This window comes from Pezoporus occidentalis, unplaced genomic scaffold (genome assembly GCF_034315485.1).
Source record: "Pezoporus occidentalis ecotype Australia unplaced genomic scaffold, CSIRO_AGI_Poc_V1 ctg181, whole genome shotgun sequence".
In the NCBI taxonomy this organism is placed as follows: domain Eukaryota; kingdom Metazoa; phylum Chordata; class Aves; order Psittaciformes; family Psittacidae; genus Pezoporus; species Pezoporus occidentalis.
In genome coordinates, this window is record NW_026913652.1 from 427,979 (window position 1) to 450,924 (window position 22,946).

Below are 22,946 nucleotides of genomic sequence, written 5' to 3' on the forward strand. Positions count from 1 at the left end.
GTACTTGTCTTCACTTCAGCCCCGTCCCCTTCAGGAAGCCAGGGGTAAAAAAAGGAAGAAACTGTGAATCCCAGCGTCAATGCCCATGTCCCGGGAGAGGATCAGCCGGCTGGGGTCCCGCAGGACGGAAGGGAGCCTAGGCCAGCCCCTGGGCGGGGAGCGGGCAGGAATGGACAAGGTGTCACTGCTGAGGAAGGGGTGACACCCCGCCCCGCGGTGCTGGGGGGATCCCGGCTGTGCACCCCGCGGGCAAGGCCGGCCCGCCGAGGGAACACCACCGGTGCCGGGGTCACCGGACAGGGGACGCTCTGGCACCCAGTCAGCGCAGGGCTGGGGCTGCGGCGCCCCGGGGGGAGGTGCCTCGCTGTGCCCAGAGCCGCGGAGGCGGTAATCCCATCAAAGGGCCGGACCCAGCCTCCTCCCCTCTTCTCTTCCCTCCCTTTTCTCTTCCTTCCCTCTCCGACCCTGCCCGTCGCGGGTGCAAGCCCCGCCGCTGCACTCCGCTCCGCGCCGGCCTCAGCTCCCAGCTCGGGCGCCGGCGGGACAACGCGGCGCACATGGAGGTGCCGGGCCGCTGCCGTCACCGCTACCGCTGCCGCTGCCTCGCCTCCCTGCTGCTCCTGGCTTCGTGCCTCGGGTCAGCGGCCGTTCCGCGGAGGAGCATCCCCCGCCGGCAAGGTAGGGCGGCTGGCGGTGCAGGGTGGGACATGCCCTCTTCCTGCACCGCGCTTGCACCCAGCGAAGTTTCGCGTCCCTTTAAAACTAGCGTCGCCGCGGGCTTCAGGGCCCGCCGCCGAGGCTCCGCGGCGGGCAGCGGCGGGTCCGATCGTGTGTGAGATGAACTCGCCCGTGAGCTCCTGGCGCAGCCAGCCCGCAGCGGGTCCGGCCGGCGGGGCGAGCGCGTCCCGCTGCCCTTCCCTGCAGCTCCTGCTTTGTACCCCCCCCAGCCGGGGGTGAGGGAGGATGCCCAGGCAGCGGCAAGGGATGTGCCACTGAAAGCGGTGAAGTTGCAGAACCAGCGAACGATCCATTTTCTCCGGCATTTTAACACCCATGCCGGTGGGTTCACCCAAGTTACAGACCAGGACCCGACTGCCGCTACTGCGGAAGGGATTGACAAAATTTTTACCTTTTTTTTTTTTTTTTTTTTCCCCCTGAAGCCCATGCTTCAGGTGCTGCGTGAGCCGCTGTGAACCTCTGTGCCGGTCAGAGGTTTCTTGTCGTCAGTGCTGTGCTTTTGCTGTGACATTATGTGTGTGGTAGCCAGTAACGCAATACATAAAGAGTAGTAAATGTGAAAGAAAAATGGCTAGGGAAGCAATTTAATAAAAAAAAATGTACTTATTGTGTTCCAGGCGTGATGTGGGGTGGTCCAAGTTCTGGCTTGGACTCTGGCTGAGTGCTACCTGTGATCCGTGGGAGAGTTCCCACGGCTGTCACAGGGTTTTGCACCTTGATCAAGGTGGTAGTATGTGGTCCTTAGTGGTTGAAAGTTAAACTGAGCAGCTTTTACAGCCTCTGCGACCTGCAGTGTGTGAAGCACTAAGGTAAAATATAAACAATGAGATGGGGCGCAGTATGTGGAGAAGTTTGTCATTCTTCATACTTGAAAAGTTGTGGTTCTAAAAGGAAATAGTGATGCTCAAGACTGTCACAGACACTGGGACTATCCTGGAGTCTTTACCTCTGAGTTCACTGTGATCAGATCAATGGAAAACATATAACAAGTTTAGTAAATTCTGCTTCAGCTCACAAAGTGTTTGCAGCTTCAGACCCATTTTGTAAATATTTCACAGTGATACAAGATTTGTATTGCTGCTTTTTAGAATCAGTATTGTGCATTCTTTTGCTCTTATGAGAAAAAAAAACAACCCAAAAACAATAAATGCCTGTACAGTTGGAAACTTAATGCTTAAATACAGCCTGAGCTTAAAGCCCTTACTGGACAGATGGCTAATTTTACTGGTCTGACCTTGTCTCTTAAGGATCTAGTTCTATGATCCTTGGTTGTCATAATAGCTACCATTAAGTACTTGAGGAAATTAGGTAGACTGTAGTTGTGAATGAGACAATCTGTAGTTTATGTTAAGATACTATATATGTGAAGTTTGGGATGGAAATGTGTAGATATTTGTAAATATTCCTCTACATACTGGTACTTGTTTCTCCTAATCAGAGCAGAATGTCAGATCTAGATGAAATGTATTCCCATGCATTAAATTAAAACAGTTTAAAGCTTGGAAACAAGTTTTTTTTTTGTAGTATTGTGGAGGAGATGAATTAATACGCTAATATTGTGTTTACCTTTTATTAGCTACATGGTTTATGTTTTTTAATAACTGACATTATTTCAGGTTCACTGACTTATTCAGTTGTTCTTTTTCTACTTCTTTTGCTGTATAAGATTTACATGGGAACAAGTTTTTCAGAATCTGTGCAAACATTTGAAAGCTCACTTGCACCAGGCTTTGAAGAAGAAAGTTTCCCAGACAGTTTATGTGCAGCCATCTATGATTTGAAATCCATCTGCATTGTGCCAAGGGCTCTTGGTATGTGGGCTTCTGAAAATCTCGTGACTCGGTCTGTGCTGTAAAATGTTGCTGTCAAAACACTGAGAACAGGTATAGTTCCAGGTAGCTCATACAGACAAGGTAATCTACCTTGTTCTGCAGAGTATCAGGTGCTGGGCAGTTAAAAGTGAAAAGAAACTATTATTTACTCACACATCCAAAAGCAATGGGTGAAGAAGAAATAATTAAAAGTTCTTTAAGACCCCCCCCCCCCCTTTTCACTTTGCCCTTTTAATAGCTATAGAATTGAGACTTGTACAGGAATTGTAACTAAGATGAAAACAAGAGGTTATATCAAGAAAGAAGTGATAAGTGATAAAAAGAGTTCATCTTTCAATACCAGAATCCAACTGGGAGGTCCTGTTGGTCAAAAGAAAAAAGATAGTCAAATACATCTTTATTTTTCCAAGTTTTTTTTTTGTTCAGGGCTCATCTTACAAAGATCAATTTTGCAATCCCAAGAAATAAGTAGAGCAAGAAAGCTGTTTGCAAAATAAAAAATAATATACAGGGTTAAATGGCCACAAATGCAGCTTCTTAAATTAAACTTCAGGGGAAGAAGCTGTCGTGCTCAAATTTGAAACATCCTGATAACTGCTAAACTCATTTGAACTTTTATTTACAGTTACATGATACATTTGCTGGCAACAAGGAAATGGAATGACAGACATTTTGGGAAGGGCTTAAAACAAATCCTTAGACACCGTGTGGTGAATAGCGTAGTTGGGAACAGATTAGGCTGGGATTCTCTAAATCTTGTACTCTCAGAAGCTGGCACTCATTCTGCTGCTTTCACATTATTTTCTTGCTTTAGCCTTCTGCAAAGATGCAGGTTTTCACTGCTTCTTCTTCAAGTTTCAGTCACTTGATTGAAGGCTGGAAAGTCTAAACCGAGCCCCCAGTGTGTAATACTACTACTAATATAAACATAATAATAATTGAATTTTTAAGGTATTGTGATTTTAGAGAATTACAGGGCAAAGATCTGACCACTTAATTTCCCATGTATGTTCGCGGCATGAACTTGTTGCATGATATTGCATTGTTACTTTCTTTGTAACAGTGTCAAGTTCCAGTGCCCTGTAGAATATTAAAACTGTTGAGTTGGTCTGCACAGAGAAAATAAAATATTCGTACCTGATGCCTAGGAAACCTTTATTATTATTATTATGCTTGCCAACTAATATAAATAAAGAATTGGGTTGTATTGTATTTATTTCCCAGATGTCCATAACAGTAGACATCACTGGCTTTGTGTGTAAATGCTGAAGGAATTAGGCTGGTTAGAGTCTGAAGACTTTACAAGAGTGTAGCACTGAATATCAGGGCCAGATTTTTGAAAGGGCCCATATCCCTGGTCAGCACTACAGTAAATGACTTTTTTTTTCCAAAGAACTTGGCACTGTGATACTTAAATTCTTTAGAAAATCTGGCTATGTAGTAAGAGCTGCTGGATATGGAACACTTTTGAAAGTGTAGTCCTATTTAGGTACCAAAATACATTGAAAATCAGGTCTACAGATATGGAAAATATAGTAGTCTTTGGGAAAGAAGGTGCTTTCTTGAGTTTTTAAAAATTACTATTTTTTTTGGAGCAACAGTAGAATGAGTTGTAATTTACTGTCATAATAAACCCCACATGGAAAGATTGCAGGGGTGAGGTTGATCTGCTGCTGAATGTGAGGTTTCTGAGGAAAGGAAGGAGTCTGAATCTGAATGATTCCTAATGCAAGGGCAGCAGAGCTGGCAGAGACAGTGCACATCTGTGAGCTAAAACTAATAAAAAAGATGTGAATAATTTATATGGGGGAAGAATAATATCATTCTTTTATTGTTTCAGACATATGCCAAAGCTGGGACTATCAGACTACACTGTTCTATGCATCCAATGACAGTAAAATCAATCAAGCACAGATTATATATGTATTTGCTGTTTATTGCATTTGGGTGTAAGTTGTGTCACAACACTGTGTGACATTTTCATTTTGATTGGACCTGCTCTATTACCTCTGGGATCTGTACTTTGGTAAATCCTGCTAGCTGTCATCAATCCCATCACCACCTTATTCAGGAACGAGCATTCCCCTAAAACCCTCTGGGCAGCAATGAGAATGCACTGAATTATTTCACTTGAGCATGTTACTTAGCATGGCACTGTTAATCACTCATTTTGTAGCATGTTTTCTGACTTTAGTTAGTCTTACTTTCAGCAAAATGTGTTGCTTTCTATCCTGAAATTGCTGTCTTCTTCTGTAAGAACAAACTTTTGGTGAATGTTTTACTTGAGCACCATTTGCCAATGTGACCTCTAAAACTATAGAGAGTCTTCCACCAGTGTTCAGAAACGTAAAATTAGCCAAGGCATTTTTAAAAATTGGTGGAAATATATCTATACCAGATACAGGGGCTCCCAGTGATGCTTTGGAGAAGAAAGGTTGTTTTGGAGTTAAGGCACTAGAGTGAGCCTTTGGAAATCTTTTTGTTCTGAGGCTGTCAAGAGATTTGCTTTGAGGGTTTACCAGTCCTTCCCAGGCCAGATTTTCAGTTTTCAAAGTGGGGTTACAATGGTTTTGTGCTTTTATCCTTTTCCAATCAAGACATGTTAGACAGTAACAGGACTTCTTTAGGGTGCTCAGAACAAGTGTACCCCTATTTTAGCCAAGACTACTAGGCATTATTTTAGTAATAATAGGTGAGTGAATGCCTCCGTATCTTAGATCACGCCTTGTATCTTCTCTGGTAGATACACAGTGACACTGGACTAGACACGGCGCAGCACTGTGTACTGTGTACAGTTTGTTAGGAGTGAGCACATCCAAAGATCAGATTCACCTTCTTAGGCTTATTGGTAGGGATTTGTAGAGTCTGTCACCCAAAAGACATCCTAAGGAGCAGAAGAGTACTCTGCTGTCATAAAACATTAAATTTCAGTGGATGGCATCTCTTCAGTGCCCCACAAACTCATCAGTCAGCTGAAAGCATACTTGGGAGCTTATCATTCTTCAGATCACACTTGTATTGGGTCTCAACCTTATGCCTGATTCTGCTTATATCCCTTTAATGTGGTCCTACTGAACATAATAATAAATAAAGGATGACTGATATTGTTGCTTCATGATTGAGACTCAAAGCAGGACTGATAGGACCTTTTCACAGCTTTTCTGATACAATGAAGTGAAACGTTAAAATGGTTATAGAAAGGTTTTCTCATATTGAAAGGTTATTAAAATATATCAAAGATGCCTGTAATCTGAGAAATTACCATGAAAAAGCCTTTGCAAATTTTATTAGTTCACGTACAAAAGAGTATACCATGTGGTGCAATATTTATCAGGGAATGTGCAATGGTGGTTTGCGATCATGTGACATAAGACTCCAAACCACAGGCACACATGGGGTCTGTATTAGCTATGTGATCTTGAATAAAATTTCCTCATAGTTTTCTATGCAAATGAATCATCTGTCTGGAAAAAAAAACCAACAAGCACAAACCAAACAAAACACAAAGCCTGTTTGTCATAATTAATTCCAATGAAAAAGAAATACTTTTGGGTAAGAGCAGGCAAGATTTGATTTATTTTTTACTTTAATAAAGATGCTTACACGTGAAAACTAAATTAGTTATTTGTAATACATATAACGAGAACATCCAGACCACAGCAAAGGATGAACATTATTTTTTTAGACTTTGCAGAGTTACTAAGGTGAGAGCAAGCTCAGACAAATTCATCTTTGAAAGTAACTGCTTCAGAAGGGCATAAGCCACTGAAAATTGGAGGCTTAGGGGGAAAGCTCCATCACAAGCAGGTAACTAACTCAAATCTAGATAATGATACAGTGTGTGATGATCCATAAACTCTGCAAGTGAGTGGTCTGTAGCGTGAAATACATAAAGTTCATACCAGTACTTCTGCTGAGAGCAGGAGTAAGAATAACTCATGAAGACACTCTTCGAGATACTGGCCTCCAATGAAGGGAGAATTCACACAGTATTGAGCTAAGGAAAGGACATCTATGGGCTGTGAAAGAAACCAAGTTAGTGACTTGCTGCCATGTACTCGGACAGTCAAAATTCACTGGCTTTGTTTTCTTGAAAATATCTTTTATTTGAGCATTGCCAAAAGTTATTCTGGATAATTTTTGGAAGTAGAAGAGGTAAACCATGTGCTGGTGCTAACATATTCTGCACCTGGCTTTCTGGGTATGCCACCAAATGGTGATAGGGTGCTTTTCCACTTATATATGTTAGCCTTATAGTTAATAACCACTTTTTATATAACAGTGCAGATAGCAGTCACATTAACAGCAGTTCTCATAAGAAGCAGACACCAAGCGGTTCTGAGTTTCTCTGTGTCCTCAGAGGATAATCACACTGGTGTAACTCACACAGAGAGATCTCTGAGGCTGGAAGAGTCCCAGGCCAGATTATTCTTAACACTTCTTTTGGTTTTTAAAGTCATTTAAAATTGCTGGCACCTGTGAAAATGATGGCACAGTCAAATGTCAACACCTGTGTATATTTGGAACTTTCAATTTGAACTGTCTTTCTAAAATGAGGGAAATGAGCATCTTGTGAATGTTCAGCAGGCTGCTTTCAAATACAGAAATCATTCCAATTCTTCTAATGTGTCAGAGGCATTATTGCAGGTACAGAGTTTAAAACCAAGACTGGCTTTGTGTTGCTGAGCTCAAAAAAATTCTAAAAAAAATCCTAAGGGCAAAGATTATAGAGAGTTTCACCCAAGTGTATTTCTTTCATGCATAAGAAATTTCAACTGGAAGATCATTTTAGGAAAAAACACATGAACAAAACTTGTCAAACTGCAAATCTTGGAAAGTAAGTGCCTTGGACCAAAACTTTTGTCGTTTAATTAGAGATAGCAGAAGCCAGAATTTATTGCTTGGAACAGAATGTGAGCTCTATTTCATATTCTGCTTTCTAGATAATCACAGGAGAAGGCAACGTGTTTCTAAAAATAAGCAGTCTTTTTAGGAAGACAACTATTTACAGAGATGGTGACATTGCAGCTGGTACTCCAGCCATGCACAGAGACAAATGTTAGTTCCCACTCCCATTTCATGATGTTCCAGTTCATACATGGACCTGTTAAGTGCAGGTTGCTACTGTTCTCATCTTAATTGAGCTGTCATAATGGCAGCGCTATGGTATGATGCAGTCAAGAATTCCAACTCTTTCTATATATGTGCTAAAAGATGAGAATGTTCAAGCCATTCAAACCTCTGTGAAGCCGTAGGGCAAAGTGATCATAAGAGAGGATGGAGGAAGAGAACTGCTAGAATATAAGGGGTTCTTCCAGTCACTTCTGGACAGGGAACTGGGCAGCACCTAAAATGGACAGAAAGGGGAAAAGAACAAGCCATTTGAACCAGCTGATGCCAAGAGAAGGGCACAGCTTGCACAGTGACACAGCACTGGCAAGGGTTGAAGCCAAAGGACCAGGGCCTCAACTCTGCAGGCTGCAGAAGCTGATGTACCAGTGAAGCAGGGAATGCTCTGAGAGGACTAGAGAGTATTAGATGTTAGCTTTGTGGACATCACAACTGTGTCTAGGCCATTTGTGTTTGTTTCGCTATGGATCTGGTCTTCATGCTGACCCATATTCCGTGTCTTACTGTCTCTTGAACAATAAAGGTTTTGTCCCTCACAGTCATTCTCCCAGCTTTCACATCCCGCTGCTTGTTGCTGACTGTTTGCATACACAGCCATGTCCCTCACAAAATTAGTGCAGGGATTCAGGTTTAAAAAGCATGTGTACTCCAGCCACTTAGTAGAGACAAAGAATTTCCTTTGTAGATTTTAGTGATACTGCTGGTGAATGGAGAGACTTGCTGACTGCAGAAGGTAGTGAAATTATTCTGTTTGTTAGGGATGAACTGAGTTGGATAAGAATTTCCTGCTGAGATGACACCAGATTTCTTCCCTGACCTGGCCTTCAGCAGCCTTTAATAAAATTACAGTTGCAATTGAACTGATATCTCCAGTCAGGTTAGGGTTTCTGGGCTGTAGCAGCCCTCGTGCCCTTGCCACAGACAGTTCAGCAGCACCCTGCCCTGTGTTTAGGAGTGTTGCCAACAGGTCAAGGGACATGGCTCTTCCTCACTGCTGAGCACTGGTGAGGGAAATCTGCAGTAGTTGGTCCAGTTCTGGGCTACCCAGTACAAGAGAAGACAGGGACACATTGGAGTGAGTCCAGCAGTGAGCCACAAAGGTGATTAAAGGACTGGAGCATGCTGATACGGGGAGGGACTGAAAGGAGCCATTCAGCCTGGAGACTAAAAGGCTTGGGAGTATCTTCTTGTTGTATGTAAACATCTGATGGGGTAAGTAATGAAGATTGAGCTGGGTTCTTCTCGGTGGTGCCCTGTGGCAAGACTGGAGTCAGTGGACACAAACTAAAAACAGGAAATTCCATTTATACATTAGAAAAAACTTCTTTATTGTGAGAGTGACTGAGCATTTGCTCAGAGGAGTTGTGGAGTCTCCATCCTTGGAGATATTAAAAACTCATTATGCAAAGTCCTGAGTGATTTGCTATGGTTGGGCCTCCTCTGAGTAGGATTTTGGACTAGATGATCTCCAGAGGTGCCTTCCAGCCTCACGTTCTCTGTGTTTTTGCAGTCTATTGTAAGTATGTCTTGAAAATGTCTATTTGAGATCCTGTGTTTAGCTGCTTTTGAGCTGTCCTCCATTCTGTCATGGACTGAAAACACCAGCTGGATCAACTGCTCTGCTTTCTACGGATAAGCATGTGTTGCTTTAGCAGTGATCCGTACAAAGGTGTTCAGTGACAGGTTGCTGCCATTTGGTGTAGATGTATGAGGCCTGTGCCAAAACCTCAGGGATAACCAACCCACGCCTTTGTTTTTGTGGTACTCTCTAGGGCATGACCAGATCGTTTGTGTCCACCAAGAATGAGCTTCAAAACAATTCCTCAGGACTTGTAGGGATTGTGGGAGCCCAAGATGTTATATGTCTTATCCATACCCTCCGCATTTGTTGTTTGTCACATGGTTATCTTTGTTCTCTTTATACTTTACTCTTTGTGTGTATGTGTCCATAATTGCTGTTTTTTTCCATCTGACCCCTTTTCCAGAAGCTTGCCTTGAATTTCATTTCTTATAACAAATAAGCTATTTCTTCAAGAGCTGTTTTGTATTGTGTGTCAGTGAGAGAGAAATCTGTAGTAGATAAAGCAAAGAGATTAAGACACATCAAGAACATTTTTCAAGTAGCATGAACAATTTTACCATGGTTCCCATTGAAGATAGTAAGTTTTGGCTAGTGAACACGTGAAAAATACACCTTTAACTGATATTGATTGATGGAAAAATAAATTTTCAAGATATTTATTTGACATTTCTACAGTTTGGCTGGCCTTTTTATTTATATGTATCTTTTATGTATGTAATGAAGCTGTTTTTTTATAATAAACACAAAGTCTCTCATATGTGGTTCTTTTATGTATTATACTTATGTTACAAATGCTCAGAAAATGTAGCAGGCTGACTTTTATCCTTATTTTTGTCATTTCATTTCAGAAGAGTAATAGCCTGCTTTGTAGAGTTTATTTTCATCAACAATGCCTAAGACTTAGGGGGCAACTTTGTTAATGCTTCCCTGCTTCCAGTAGTATTTGGAGTACCATGTTTTCTGGAGCTCCTCTGATATTTGTCCTTCATAGCACCTCAGATGCATGGGCCACAAGAGAAAAGAGAACAGCCTCTATTTTTTTTATTAATTTTTTTTTTTTCTGGTGAAAGTGGGTTGAATTCTCTTAGATGACATCTAAATCGGTGCAAAAGGGGAAGGAGAAGCCCTGGGGTGGGAAGGTGGAAGGAAGTGCCTGGAGGAAGAGCTATAGAGTGGGGATGTGGCAGAGCAAGAGATGCGAGACCTTGCCCTTGCCACTGGCTGTGGGCTGTTCTGTTTGCTCAGTGGTAGGATGAAGCTGCAACCTGGATGACACAGTGTTCCTTGGGTGCCGTTTCCCCTGCGGCTCACTGGGTCTGTCTCACCTGGGCAACATATGCAAACCTACTGGTGCCCATTCAGCTGAGTGGCTTTTTAATTGGTTGCTGTTCCCAATGTACTCCCAGTATAGAAAGTCGTAGAGGCAGATGGGATCAGAGGAATGCCAGGGGATGCTATTGGCATGCTGGTTCTTATCTAGCCCATCCTACCGATTATTAAGGTATCGTGCCACAGCTTGATTTCAGCTACTTTCTAACACCACACCTAAGTTACACCTCAGAGACTGTTATTTGAAAACTGGTGAAGTAGCTGATGAGGATGCAGGCAGCAGCAGGGCACGCAGGGCTCTGCCAGCAGGCAGGGCTAGCAGCAGCCCAATGGCTGCTGGACACAGCCTCAGGGACAAGGCAGATCCTGGCCCAGCCAGGAAATCCCAGGACAGGGAAGATGTTGAGCTTTGTATCCAAGCAGCCTGCAGGCTGGAGAAGGGAGAGGTGATCCCCAGTGTTGCCTCATCTCCAGGAACAGACACATGGCTACCATTTTCTTCTGCAGAGGCATCAGGAATGAGGACAGCCAACACCCAGCTCTGGGGCTTCGACAGCAGAAGCACAAACCTGGTTTTATGTGTGAGAGCACTAGATCTTGAATTAGGCTTCCAGGAAAACACCTGAGATGATGCAAGTGGAATGTCTTAGTGGGGCTTTTTATGGGCCCCTGTACTGTATTTGTGCTGGAAGTGGAAAGTGCTTCCATTACAAGAAGTATCTCACCACCTTACCTCAGATGCAGATATAGCACATGTAAGTGTGCGCTTGCGTTAGTCAAACTGGCTTCTGCTCAGTTATTATTAAAAACACAAGCCTGTAAGAGTGATTGAGAGATTGCCCTGGCTGTCCCTCTTGACAAAGGCAGGACAGGTGTAAACTAGACCTTTGCTCAGAGATAATGGTGTTCCTTGCTTTTAATAATCTTCAGTGCCAGGAATTCCCCAAAAGAGGTTCCAGTGCATAACCATGACAGATAGAAGGGTTTTTTTCATTATCTAGCTCTTAAAAAAAAAAATTTAAAAAATCAACTTTTGCTTCTCCTTCCCACACCTGTAAGCCACTATGTGCTGTGCAGAGCTCCCCTGCTGTCTTTATTCTCCCTGCAGCATCGGAGCTTTCCTGGAAGCAGAGCCTTGCTCTGGAGAAGAACGCAGGGAGGGGAACAGGGCATCCCACCTCTGCCCTTCTTTTCTATGATCTGGAGGGTCATGGCAACACAGGAAAAGCCACGATAAAGTCACCACTGACATTGTGCCTGCTTGTTTTTAATGGGATTCGTTGTACTGCACTGTAGCTTAAGTTCTGAGCTTTGCCTCCTTCATTCCTCTTCCTTGGGCTATAAATACCCCAATAACTGTCACCTCAGATGTACCTGGGCAGATAACAGATGCTATATACTGCATCAAGAAAATATCATGTGGCTCCTAGCCTGCTATTATTACAACGTTGAGGGCTTTTTTCCATTGTGTTTATTACAGTATTTTTAAATCACTAAACTGAGCTCAGGTTAGTCCCTCCAAAAGTTTGTACACCATGGTCTGGGTCAAAACTGTGGTGCCTCAATAGGGCTATACTACCTGCAGCTCTGCACCAGTGCTCACTGTGGTAGCATGCAGGTGATCCAGTTGATTTCTTATCAGAATCTAGTGCACTAGAAGTGGTAGTTGATTCCTTCAGAGCAGCAACTGTTCTTTTATGTTCTTTTATATTTTCCATGCTGTTGCTACTCAGGATGCAGGAACAGGAGAAAATGGCTCAGATTTTCCAGTTTAAGTCATCATCCTTTGCAGTTTGTGTGGTTGGGAGGTTCTTGCTTTCTTGCATACTGCTGCTGGGCAATGAGAGCTGGAAAACACTTCAAAGAGATTAAAAGGTGGTACATTTTTTTCATTTAGAGTTTCCTGACCTTTTCCAGAACATCATGCTGTCTTCATTCCACTGTAGTGTTTGCGTAACCTTGGTCAGTCTGTAAAAAGAAGGGAAACAAGAGAAAACCCTATTGCTATTTATTGTTTTAGAAATTAGAATTTCACCAATATTTCAGTGAGAGAGTGAATGTGCCACAATTTATTTTGTTCCGCTTCTAGGAGTGGTTTTCTTTCTTGAAAACAGGTTTTTGAATGATAAAATGCTGTTTCAATTGAACTTTTTTTCTTATGATTTAATGAACTGAAATAAATAACGTTTGAAACAAATCAAAAGGTACTTCTCTTTATGGAAAAAGTTTTGTTCTAAAAACTTCAATTTAGAATTAATTTGAATTTTTTTTCATATGGGTTTTTATTGCTATATATATTCATAGAGTCATTCTATGATTCTGTGATTCTATCATTCTATAGACTCATAGGCAGTGTTTGGGTTGGAAGGAGCCTTAAAGCTCATCCATTTCCAACTCCTTGCCATGAACAGGGACACCTTCCACTAGACCAGATGGATCAAAGCCAATCCAGCCTGGCCTGGAATGCTGCCAGGGATGGAGCATTCACAGATTCTTTGGGTAACCTGTGACAGTGCCTCACCACCAGGAGTAAAGAATTTCTTCCTAATGTCTCATCTAAATCTCCCCTCTGTCAGTTTAAAGCCATTACCCCTTGTCCTATCCATACATGCCCCTGTAAAAAGTCACTCTCCAGATTTATTGTAGGCAGCTGGCATTTTGTCAATAAATTTCTCTTGTTTCACTGAATAGAAATAGGAGACACATTGACCTGGAAAGTAAGGAATCCTTCAGTCAGTACCTCTTAGCTGTTACCCATAGAGGTTTAAAAGTAGAATAATGAAATCGTTATCTCATTTTGTTGGCCTATACTCTACCATTAATAGTAATACAGAATATGTTGAATTTTTTTTTTTAATTTTTCAAACCATAAACTAGTAAAGATGAAATGAACCAATCATTTTCCCTTAAATAAATTGCCATATTACTGCATGTGAATTGTATTAGACAATTAGTTTTGTATTATTTCAGGACCTGTAAGTACCTGTGACTACCTGCATGCCTTGAAACAACATTAATGTCTAAATAGGAAAGAGAAAGTGACATGCAAAATATAATTAAAATTCCAAAAGAAAATTTTCCAACCCAAATATTTTCAGATAATTAATGAATATTTTAAAAAATACCATTTTCAGTCAGTATTATTTTAATCTAATATTTCAATAAATTCTGAAATTTTCTCTAAAATAATATTACCAACTGTGAAGAACTTTATCCAACTCCTCCAAAGCACTTCAGATGTGAAGCTTGTGAACGTAAGAAATGTATTTGTTTTGAAGCTGAGTTTTTCTCATAACTGTTCATCACTGTAGTAAGATTTTGGGGTCACTTTATGACTGGAAGGATGGAGGAACTTGTCTGTGTGTGCATGACCTATTCTCTTGAAATAGCTGTAGGAAAGCATCAACCTGAAGTGGCTGCTCCTTAGCTACATGAGGCCAGCATGGTAAGGCTGGAAGCACTGGATGGTGTTCTCATTGGGTACCCACGCTAACTCTTCTTAAAATCACAAGGGTAGGCATGGAAGTGACATCGCTGTTGGCAGATTCAGTTCAAGAAGCATCCTGAGGTGCTGATACACAATTGGCTGGCTGAGGCTGGGGACTGTTCCCAAGGAGGCACTTTGCCTATGGCCACCCTAGTGGTAGCTGATGGGTATTTACTTCATGGGCAGAGGCTGTTCTATGTAGCAGTGGAGCTGCAATGGAAATGACACTTTTATCAATAGGATACGTTTTTTTTTAACAATTTTTAATTTGAGTGGCTTTTGTGAAGCAAAAATTCAAATGATGTTAATTATTTCAAATGATAAAATTAACTCCATCTTAGGGAGAGGGCTTATGTATTCTTCAGCTCATCTGGAGAGCTTGTTTGGTGACTTCTTCACTGGTTTAGCAGCTTTTGCGTATTTTTAGAAGTATAAAACCAAACAGATCTATAAACAAGAAACAAAACAGCTATAAGCAGAAAGGTAAATACAACATTGTCAGCCCAACATTGTTTACCTACAGTCAAATCCTCATTAACTTCCTGTATTTCAGATACTTTTACAATGTATAGTCATAATATGTGTTGAAAGTGCTCCTCCTTGATTAATGGCTTCTTTGCGTGCTTCCATTACCAGTTTCATCAAAGCATTTTGGACAATATCAGGCTTTCTGGCCCATTAGGGACAGAAAGAAGAGTGACTTTCTTCAAAGTGTGTTCAATTTTATTTTTATATAGGCTGGTTCCTTGTTCTTTTTGATCAGAGCTAATCTCCATGCAGAGCTCTCCTTCACTGCAGAAGACATTTGCAGGTGGGATCACCATTGAGGCAGATCTTCACAGTATGTACAAGTAGTAGGTATAGTAGTTTGTGGGTTGCCATCTGGCAGGCTGCAGAGGGGACCAGGCTCCATTGTGGTTTTGTACTGTGCATCACATAAACAGAAATTTTATGCTGAATTTTGTAAAGGAGCTATATTTCTGACCTGACTTGTAGGAGGAACTACAAATATCCATAGAGTTTTACCCTTGAAAACTATTTTTAGTCTTCATATTCTAAACATGACCTTTGATTTAAAGACGTAAATGTTTAGACCAGTTTTAATATACATTTTTAAAGTGCCTAATACATGATGTTCTGTAAAATCTTGCAAAATACCTCAAGTGCACATTTATCCCAAAATAATTTGTTCATAAGCAGTGATATGTATTGGAACAGTTGAGATCAGCTGGCAAACGGCTTTGATACTGTGTTGCAACATGACTGTTTTTAAAGCCATGACATCTCCTGCATCTCAGTGGCATAAACATTGCTTTCTGTCAGATCACACAGTCACTTTGTCATGGTTGTGAAAGGAAAGTTCAGTCCAAAAATGGACATTTTTTACTTCCTGCTTGCTGCTTGCAAAGGCAGTGCTAGGTGCTGTTGGTGCTTACGCCTCGTCCCCAGGCACACCTCCTACCACTGCCTTTGTTCTGTTCGGGGAATTTCCTTACTTCTACAGAAAATTAAACAATATAGAAATATGGATCTCTCCAGCTCTTTTATTTTCCCTGACTTAAGTTTGCATTTACTCCTCCAGTGACAATTTATATATGCCACTGTAACTGAGGTCAGTATTTGGCTCTCTGTACCTTTTTCATCATCTGCAAACTGGAGATAGTAGTGTTTAGCAGGGCTGGGTGAATAATTCATGGCGTGGCTCCTTATTAAACAGATGTTGCCTCTCTGTTTACAGATAGTCTGCAAATGGATTGCATTTTTATTTTCAAATTTATTTGCTGTTCCATATTCACCAAATACTTTCTGTAAATGATTTTATTGGCCTTTGGTGCATTCAGAATACCAATTTGAAGCCTGCCTTATATGAATATTTGTTATTGCTTGTTGAAATTTTTTACTTCTGCAACTGTGCCTCCCAGCAATCTTGTCTCATAGAGCCTCCCTAAAAAGTAATAATGAAGATAACACAAACATGCTAAGAGTGAATGGTTAGGCAGTATTCTTTTACTACTGATGCAGATCTAATACTAATCCTGCTCACTGGGTGTTGTGAAGATTGGAAAGGTGTTTTCTGAATGTGAAATGCTCCTTAACTAGACAGTGATACTCCAGCCCTGGGTGCTCTTCCTTCCTCTCCTTTCAGTAGCAGGTGGTACATGATGTTGTATGATGTTTCGGCTACTGCTGAGCGCAGGGCAGAAGGTAAGCATGAGAGGTAGTACTCTGCTGTACTCAGAGCATCAGGGCCAAGCAAGGATAGAATCAGAATCACAGAATCATAGAATAGTTAGGGTTGGAAAGGTCCTTAAGATCATCTGCTTCCAACCCCCTGCCATGGGCAGGAATGCGTCACCCTAAATCATGTCACCCAAAGCTCTGTCCAGCCTGGCCTTGAACACTTCCAGGAATGAAGCATTTACCACTTCTTTGGGCAACCTGTTCCAGTGCCTCACCACTCTCACAGTAAAGAACTCCCTTCTTATGTGTAACCTGAACCTCCCTTGCTTAAGTTTTAACCCGTTACCCCTTGTCCTATTGCTACAGTCCCTGATGAAGAGCCCCTCTCCAGCATCCTTATAGGCCCCCTTCAGATATTGGAAGGCTGCTATGAGGTCTCCATGCAGCTTCTCTTCTCCAGGCTGAACAGCCCCAACTTTCTCAACCTGCCTTCATACGGGAGGTGCTCCAGTCCCCTGATCATCCTCATGGCCCTCCTCTGGACTTGAACCAACAGTTCCATGACCTTCTTATGTTGAGGACACCAGAACTGCACACAATACTCCAAGTGGGGTCTCTTGTTTATTCCCCATAGCATAGGAGTTTGTATAGAAGCATCTGAGCCAAGCTCTGAATTAAGCCTACTCATTGACTGGAGCAGCTGAAGTAGCTGTGCATCACCCTGAGGATTCATTACAAGCGCTGGCAACAGACTGGTAGTCTTGGAATGGATCAGTGCCCCCTTCCTCCAACAAATCTAGTTTAAAGCTGCCTTGACCAGCCTGGCAAGTCTCCTGCCAAAACATGATCTTTGATCATGCATGGTCTTTGATCCATGTGACTAAGTCTGTGCTAATAAAGCAAATGAGTGAAGGTCGAGAGAGCAAGTAGTATGGCGTAGTCTGGTTCTCATACGTATGGCTGAACCCCTTTCTTTACAGAAACATGTCCTTACTAACTTATGGACATGGTCTGTGAGCTGTGCTATACTCCAGACCCTTCTTGGGAGACTATCCTAGGATGCTGAACCTGTGTCACAGACTGTGCAAGCACTATAGATGTGTGGATGTCCCTGTCTTTGGGTCCTGGAGAGTTTACAGCATCTTTTCAGTGTCTGAATCAGTTCTCTGTTACAGTCATTTGTTAGGTGTGTTTGATTTCAACAGCATTGATGATGGTGGTTTGGAGAAGTTATGTTAAAAATCTTGCTGACATTACAGAGCAGAATTGCTCCTCTGCCTGCCCTTTCTCCAACTGCAGTTAAAATGCAGTTTCTGACATGTTACCAGAGATGTGGAGCTCAGGGTTTCCTTCTCTCCAGCCTTCTTTTTTTTTCAGTATTGTGTTAGCCATTATACTGAAACACCAACCTGCACCACGTGAAGAGAAGGAGGTGGATAGGTGCTGTGGGACAAGTACAGCCATATTGAAAACACCCTCCTCCCACTGTAGCTGCTGAGAGATGGGATTGATTGTGGCATCTCATGATGATGAGATCCCATTGCTGTAACCTGCATCTGAAGAGAGGGAGGTGGGGACTGAAGGGTCCTTCACATCAGGATGATCTTGCTTCTTCCTTAAATCGTTGCCCTTTCCATCCGTATCTGTTGTGAATGAATTGAGGTTGCAGAGGCTGGTGGTGATCAGTGGGCCATGAGGGGGGTCACTTGGCCTGTGCCAAAGTAGAAAGGGGCTGAAGAGGAGGCATGTTTTGAGTTTGGTTTGGTTTTCTTTATGCAAGGATGTTGGTGTCATACATGAAGCCTGGGGGAGAGGATGAGGAGAGACTGAAGGTGTCTGTATGGTGTCCTGAGCTGATTAACATCTGCTTGCCACAGAGAGAAGGGTTCTCCCCCTTTGGCCCATCTCTCCAGGGATCCTACCAGTGCCTTGGAAGGCAGAGGTGGAGAGGGAAAAGGCACATCCAAGTCAAATCCGAGTAGTGGGCTATAGTTGACAGTTTGGAATGAGGGCAGCAGGGGTCTATTCTTCTTCAAAGGCATATCTGCCAGGTGGCTACGGGAGCAGTTTTACATCCTAAGGCATCTCATACACTGTAATTTTGTCTCAGCAGATAAGCTGGGGCCTCCTCTTGATATACTACTGGATTCACTGAACTGCACAGCGTTCAGCGTGCAATGGAGGATGCCAAAGCAGCATGCGAGCACCATTACGGGATATACGGTAAGTGGTCTTCTATGCTGCTAGTAGAGGATTGCAGAACCCTACATGGCCTCAAGCAAGCAGAAAGCCTATTCTTGTAACAAATAGCACTGTTGGCCAGAAAGTAGTCACAGGATATTGGGCTTGAATGGATTGAGCTGTAATTTTAAGAAACAAGTGGTTCATGTTTTAAAAACAAGCCATGATGGGAATTTGGGTTGGGTGTTAAGGGCTTTCAGTGGATGTAGATTGCTTTTCTGTCATGATTTTCATGCAAGGATCTTAGCGCACTCTGCAGCCAAGGCAGTAAATAGAGCAGAGCAGGTTGATACTATGCTGTGCAAGCAAAGGGAGATGTGTGGTGATTTCAGGGACAGTCAGATCCCTTGGCTTGTACTTCCAGGCTGAGAATTGCTTTAACAGGAATAGCTTTTCCAAACAACACCTTTAACACCTTCCCAGACTGGCAGCAGGTAGAGGGGAAGGAGAGTTTCATGGTTTCTCTTCCCCAGTAGATAATGTACTGCATAGCATCCATGAAAGGCCAGCCACAGCCTTAAATATCAAAAGGGACTTTTATTCACCTCTACTTCAGTGGTGAATTTCCCCTCAAAGAAGTTGAGTGATTTTCCTGGTTCACTCATCAGTTTTACAGGGGAGACTCTGACCCCCTCCAGGCCTCTGCCACTTTGCCTTCTGCCTATTAGGCACAGCAGAGTGGCTAGCCTAAACTGGGTACTGTGTTTTAGTGTGCAAGCAGAAAAACAGTGAGTGTTAATCTGAATTCATTCATTTTTGGTAGATATTGCTTCAACAAGTGTTCCATAGCAATAAAACTTAGCCCCACAGTGGAAGTTTGTTAGCGGGGAATAAGCATCAAAGATGTGGGACATCAACTAGAATTCATTGTTTTCCCCTACAACAGTAAACAAATAGCAGTTGGTTTTGTTAGCATTTTCTCTGTAAGGAGTTGAAATTTTCAGAAAAAAAAATCAGAATTCAGTTTTACATTAAAGGGTGGGATGCAGAAAACTCTTGACTACCTTTATTATTAATGTGTGCTAGAAGAATGAGAAAATTCCCTGCCACGGGTATTTCTGGAACACATACCACTTTATCCAATGGCCTTGTAAATGACACTAATGCAGTCCAGCTGCAGGGTTGTTTTTATCATTACAGAAGTGCTTGTAGTCTAGGACACTGAGAAAAATTTGCTGTAGCCAGAATTTGTCTCAGTCAGGCTCTGCGTGTAGTTGGGTCCATTCCTTTGCGTCAAAACAGAGATGCAGTTGCTTTTCTACAGATCATGATGTTTTTCAAACAATTGCAATACTTTATAGCCATGAATCATAAATAGCGTTTAATGTTGTAGATGAAGCATCCAAGCTCCAGTTTATTTAAAAGCCTTGAGCTTCTGTGTGGCATGATAATAAAATCAGTGACAAACAGTACTGACAGTGTTGTACACAAACTATCTTCACCTTGTGTTAGCTTTTGACCCCCAGTCATAGCAGGGTCTCTGTGTATAGAATAGCAGACTTTCACTGGCTTATTAGGCTCCAGTACACAACAACAGACACGCAGAGACATTTATGATAACAGCAGTTTTTATAATAACATTATCATGTAATGTCAGTATCTTCCTTCCATGAAGTAAAATGCTTAACTTGTGCAGATCAGTCCCACAAATCTTCAGCTGTCCAATGTGACCAATCTGTCCAATCTGATGCACAATTAAAGTTGTCAGTTCCAGGCTGCCCTAAAAGCTAGGTTGTGTTTCATGTCAGTTTAGAATACAGACCTTAAGATGGTGTTCTTTGGTCATACTAACAAATTCTGTCAAATATGAGTAGAATGTTAAAGGGCATTAGCTTTTTATACATTTGAAAAGGTAGGGGAACATAGGCTCAAATGCTGTGCACAACATGATAACAATGCAGTTGTTTTTAGGTAATTCTGAAGTATTGAGTTATTGCTTTAACTGGCTTGACTGTATCTTCTTTCCAAGGTCTTTTACACAGAAGTTGAAGATGACAAAGCAGTTAAACAGCTCTCACACGATGTTCCCCTGAGTTTGGATATGCTTAGCATGGTGAGTATTCCTTTTCATCAACAGTAAGAGCACTGGAGCGGAGCTTGCAAGTGGGAACTTGCAACTGTCTGTGTGTTGCTGGTTTGTGAATTATGCTGAGGATCCAAGCCCCTGGTCTGCTCTGGGTATCAAGCAAAGGGAAATAACGATATTTTTCTCTAATCCAGTCACCGTGATACACTTTTGCTCCTTGTAGTCTAATTTATCATGCGAAACTATTGGAACTTGCTTGTGTCTTCCTAGTACTGACCTCTGGCATCTACAAAAATAGATCTTTTAATTTAGAATATGCATTTTCTGTGCACTTCTACACATGGAAGTGGAACTGCATGACTGCACAGAGTTACAATATCAGTGTATGTGTACTGCACTATGACAGAAGTTAAGTGTGCGAAGTAAAGGAGACACAGCATTTTCAGTGCAATTTTTTTGTCTCTGTATGGGACTGTGGCCTCGTGAAAAACAGTTTAATAGTGCTGCTTTAGTTGCAGTTTTGCAAGTCCATCTCCTAGAAGATTCCCTCAACTTCTGAGTTTTTTGTTCTTGAAAACACTACTTTTCCTCCTTGCTTCTCATTTTTCCTCTTTCCTTTGTTCCTTTTTTTCCTTTTATCTCTCCTTTGCATTCTTACTTTGCTTTATTTCACTGTCCCCTTCTCTTTCACCCTTCCCTTTTTCTCATCAATTTCCCCTTCCTTTTCCATTTGCGAATGAACACTGCATGTCTTCTGCTGCAGAGCTGGGCAATTAGTGCTGAGATGAGAGCAATTCCTCTGTGCTTCTGGATGGTTCTAAGACTATCTGCTTTAAAAATGTATTCTCAGAACATGCTGGTGTTTACTTAGTGCAGAGAAGCTGCTCTTTGAGTTCAGCAAGGCAGGAACAGAGGTTTTCCAGCCCCTGCTTGGGCAGAGAGCAAAGGAGTGTTGCTGTGATGGGAGCACTTTCATAGTGTTCTCTGCAAAGGGCAGTCTGTCCACAAGACAGCAATGTTAGCAGCACAGGAATCAAAGGCTTATGTGTGCACAAAGGCGCATTGCAGGCTTTCCAATCTTTATTTGGTGATCCTTCTCAATTCAGTTTTTTTTTCTCTCCTTTTTCTCCTGCTCATCTTCATTCTCTTTATTTCTTCACCCTGCTTTCTGCAGTCTCCCCACATGAAGTCCAGTGAAATGAGTTCACTGATATTTCCTGATCCCTGCTGGGCAGTGCTGAGAAACCTTCACTGTGAGAAGTGTGGGTGAGGGGGATGCTCAGATTTCCTGCAATTTTCTATCACTCTGGTTGTCAGTTCTGACTCCTTCAGGTTTCTGGGATCATGGCGAATTAAAAAATATTGTTGTCATGACATATTATTTCTTTCTTTATGCACTATTTTCCCTCTTCTGATCTTTATCTCTGTATTCCTCACTCATTATTTTTTTCCCCAAAAAATCCCATTCTTACTAGTAGTGCCAGCAAAGATCAAAAAGCACATTGTTTTTTTATCTTTATCCTGAGAGCAGTAATTCTTACTCACTTGGAGAATGGAGTCTGTATCCCAGCACTCATGCAGATGAATAACAGCCACATAGACTACTACATGCTGCAGCATTGGCTTTGTTTTAATCCCCTGACCTGTTATTTATGTGGTTTTGCCAACACTTTTTGATATGCTACTTCATTAACAAGCCCTATTTTGCTTTTTCGCAGGGTCAGCTTGAAGGACAAGCAATTTTTGTAAGTATTGCTTCATGTGAACCTTGGTCACAGCTGTGATTTAAAATTAAATTGAACATTCTTGACCTGCTCTTTCCCCATAATCACACACAAAAGTTAATGGCAGATGTTGGTTCTACTTAGCACTCATACAGGAACTTTTCAAGTCAAAAAGTGGGAAATATAGTAGCTAAAGCGCAAAATCCAGAGACGAAGGAGGTGAACACGTGTAGGTACAGCAGCTCTCTTTTTAGCAATGGATAAACTTTTCTCCCAGACATCTGAAGTATTTATGGATATGTTGGCTTGCTGGAGGAAATTTGTGTAAAATGTTATCTATATCCAGTCAGTGAGGACTTCAGGGAACAGGGACAGTTGGGTACTAGACAGAGAGTGACAGGGAAGAACAAAAGTCAGTGGGAGAGGAGGCAGAGAGGGAAAATCCTGAGCCAGGAGACAGGGGAAAACCAGAGCCAGTCCAACTAAAAGCAAGGAGGAGGAGCACAGCAAGGGGCCAGCCATGCAAAGCCCAGGAGGAAGGAGTGGGAGACTAACAACTAGTATAAAACAAGTTTGAAAGAAATACCAGCCCTCTTAATGGCTTTGCAGATGGTGAGTTATTCAGATTAATTATTTCCAGTCCTGCGCTCAGTCCAGTCTGCTTCCTATGAACAGT

General features: G+C 42.1%; 1 protein-coding gene across 1 annotated transcript in view; it reads left to right on the top strand.

Annotated features, from left to right (window-relative positions):
• The first annotated feature begins 444 nt into the window (after positions 1-444).
• Positions 445-22,946, top strand: part of EGFLAM (EGF like, fibronectin type III and laminin G domains) — an 80,060-nt gene continuing 57,558 nt past the window's right edge. The window contains exons 1-4 of the mRNA XM_062615427.1: positions 445-678; positions 18,393-18,502; positions 20,490-20,573; positions 22,265-22,291. Of these exons, the coding sequence (XP_062471411.1) occupies positions 558-678; positions 18,393-18,502; positions 20,490-20,573; positions 22,265-22,291 (342 nt within the window). The 5' untranslated portion in view covers positions 445-557. The remainder of the gene's footprint in view (positions 679-18,392; positions 18,503-20,489; positions 20,574-22,264; positions 22,292-22,946) is intronic.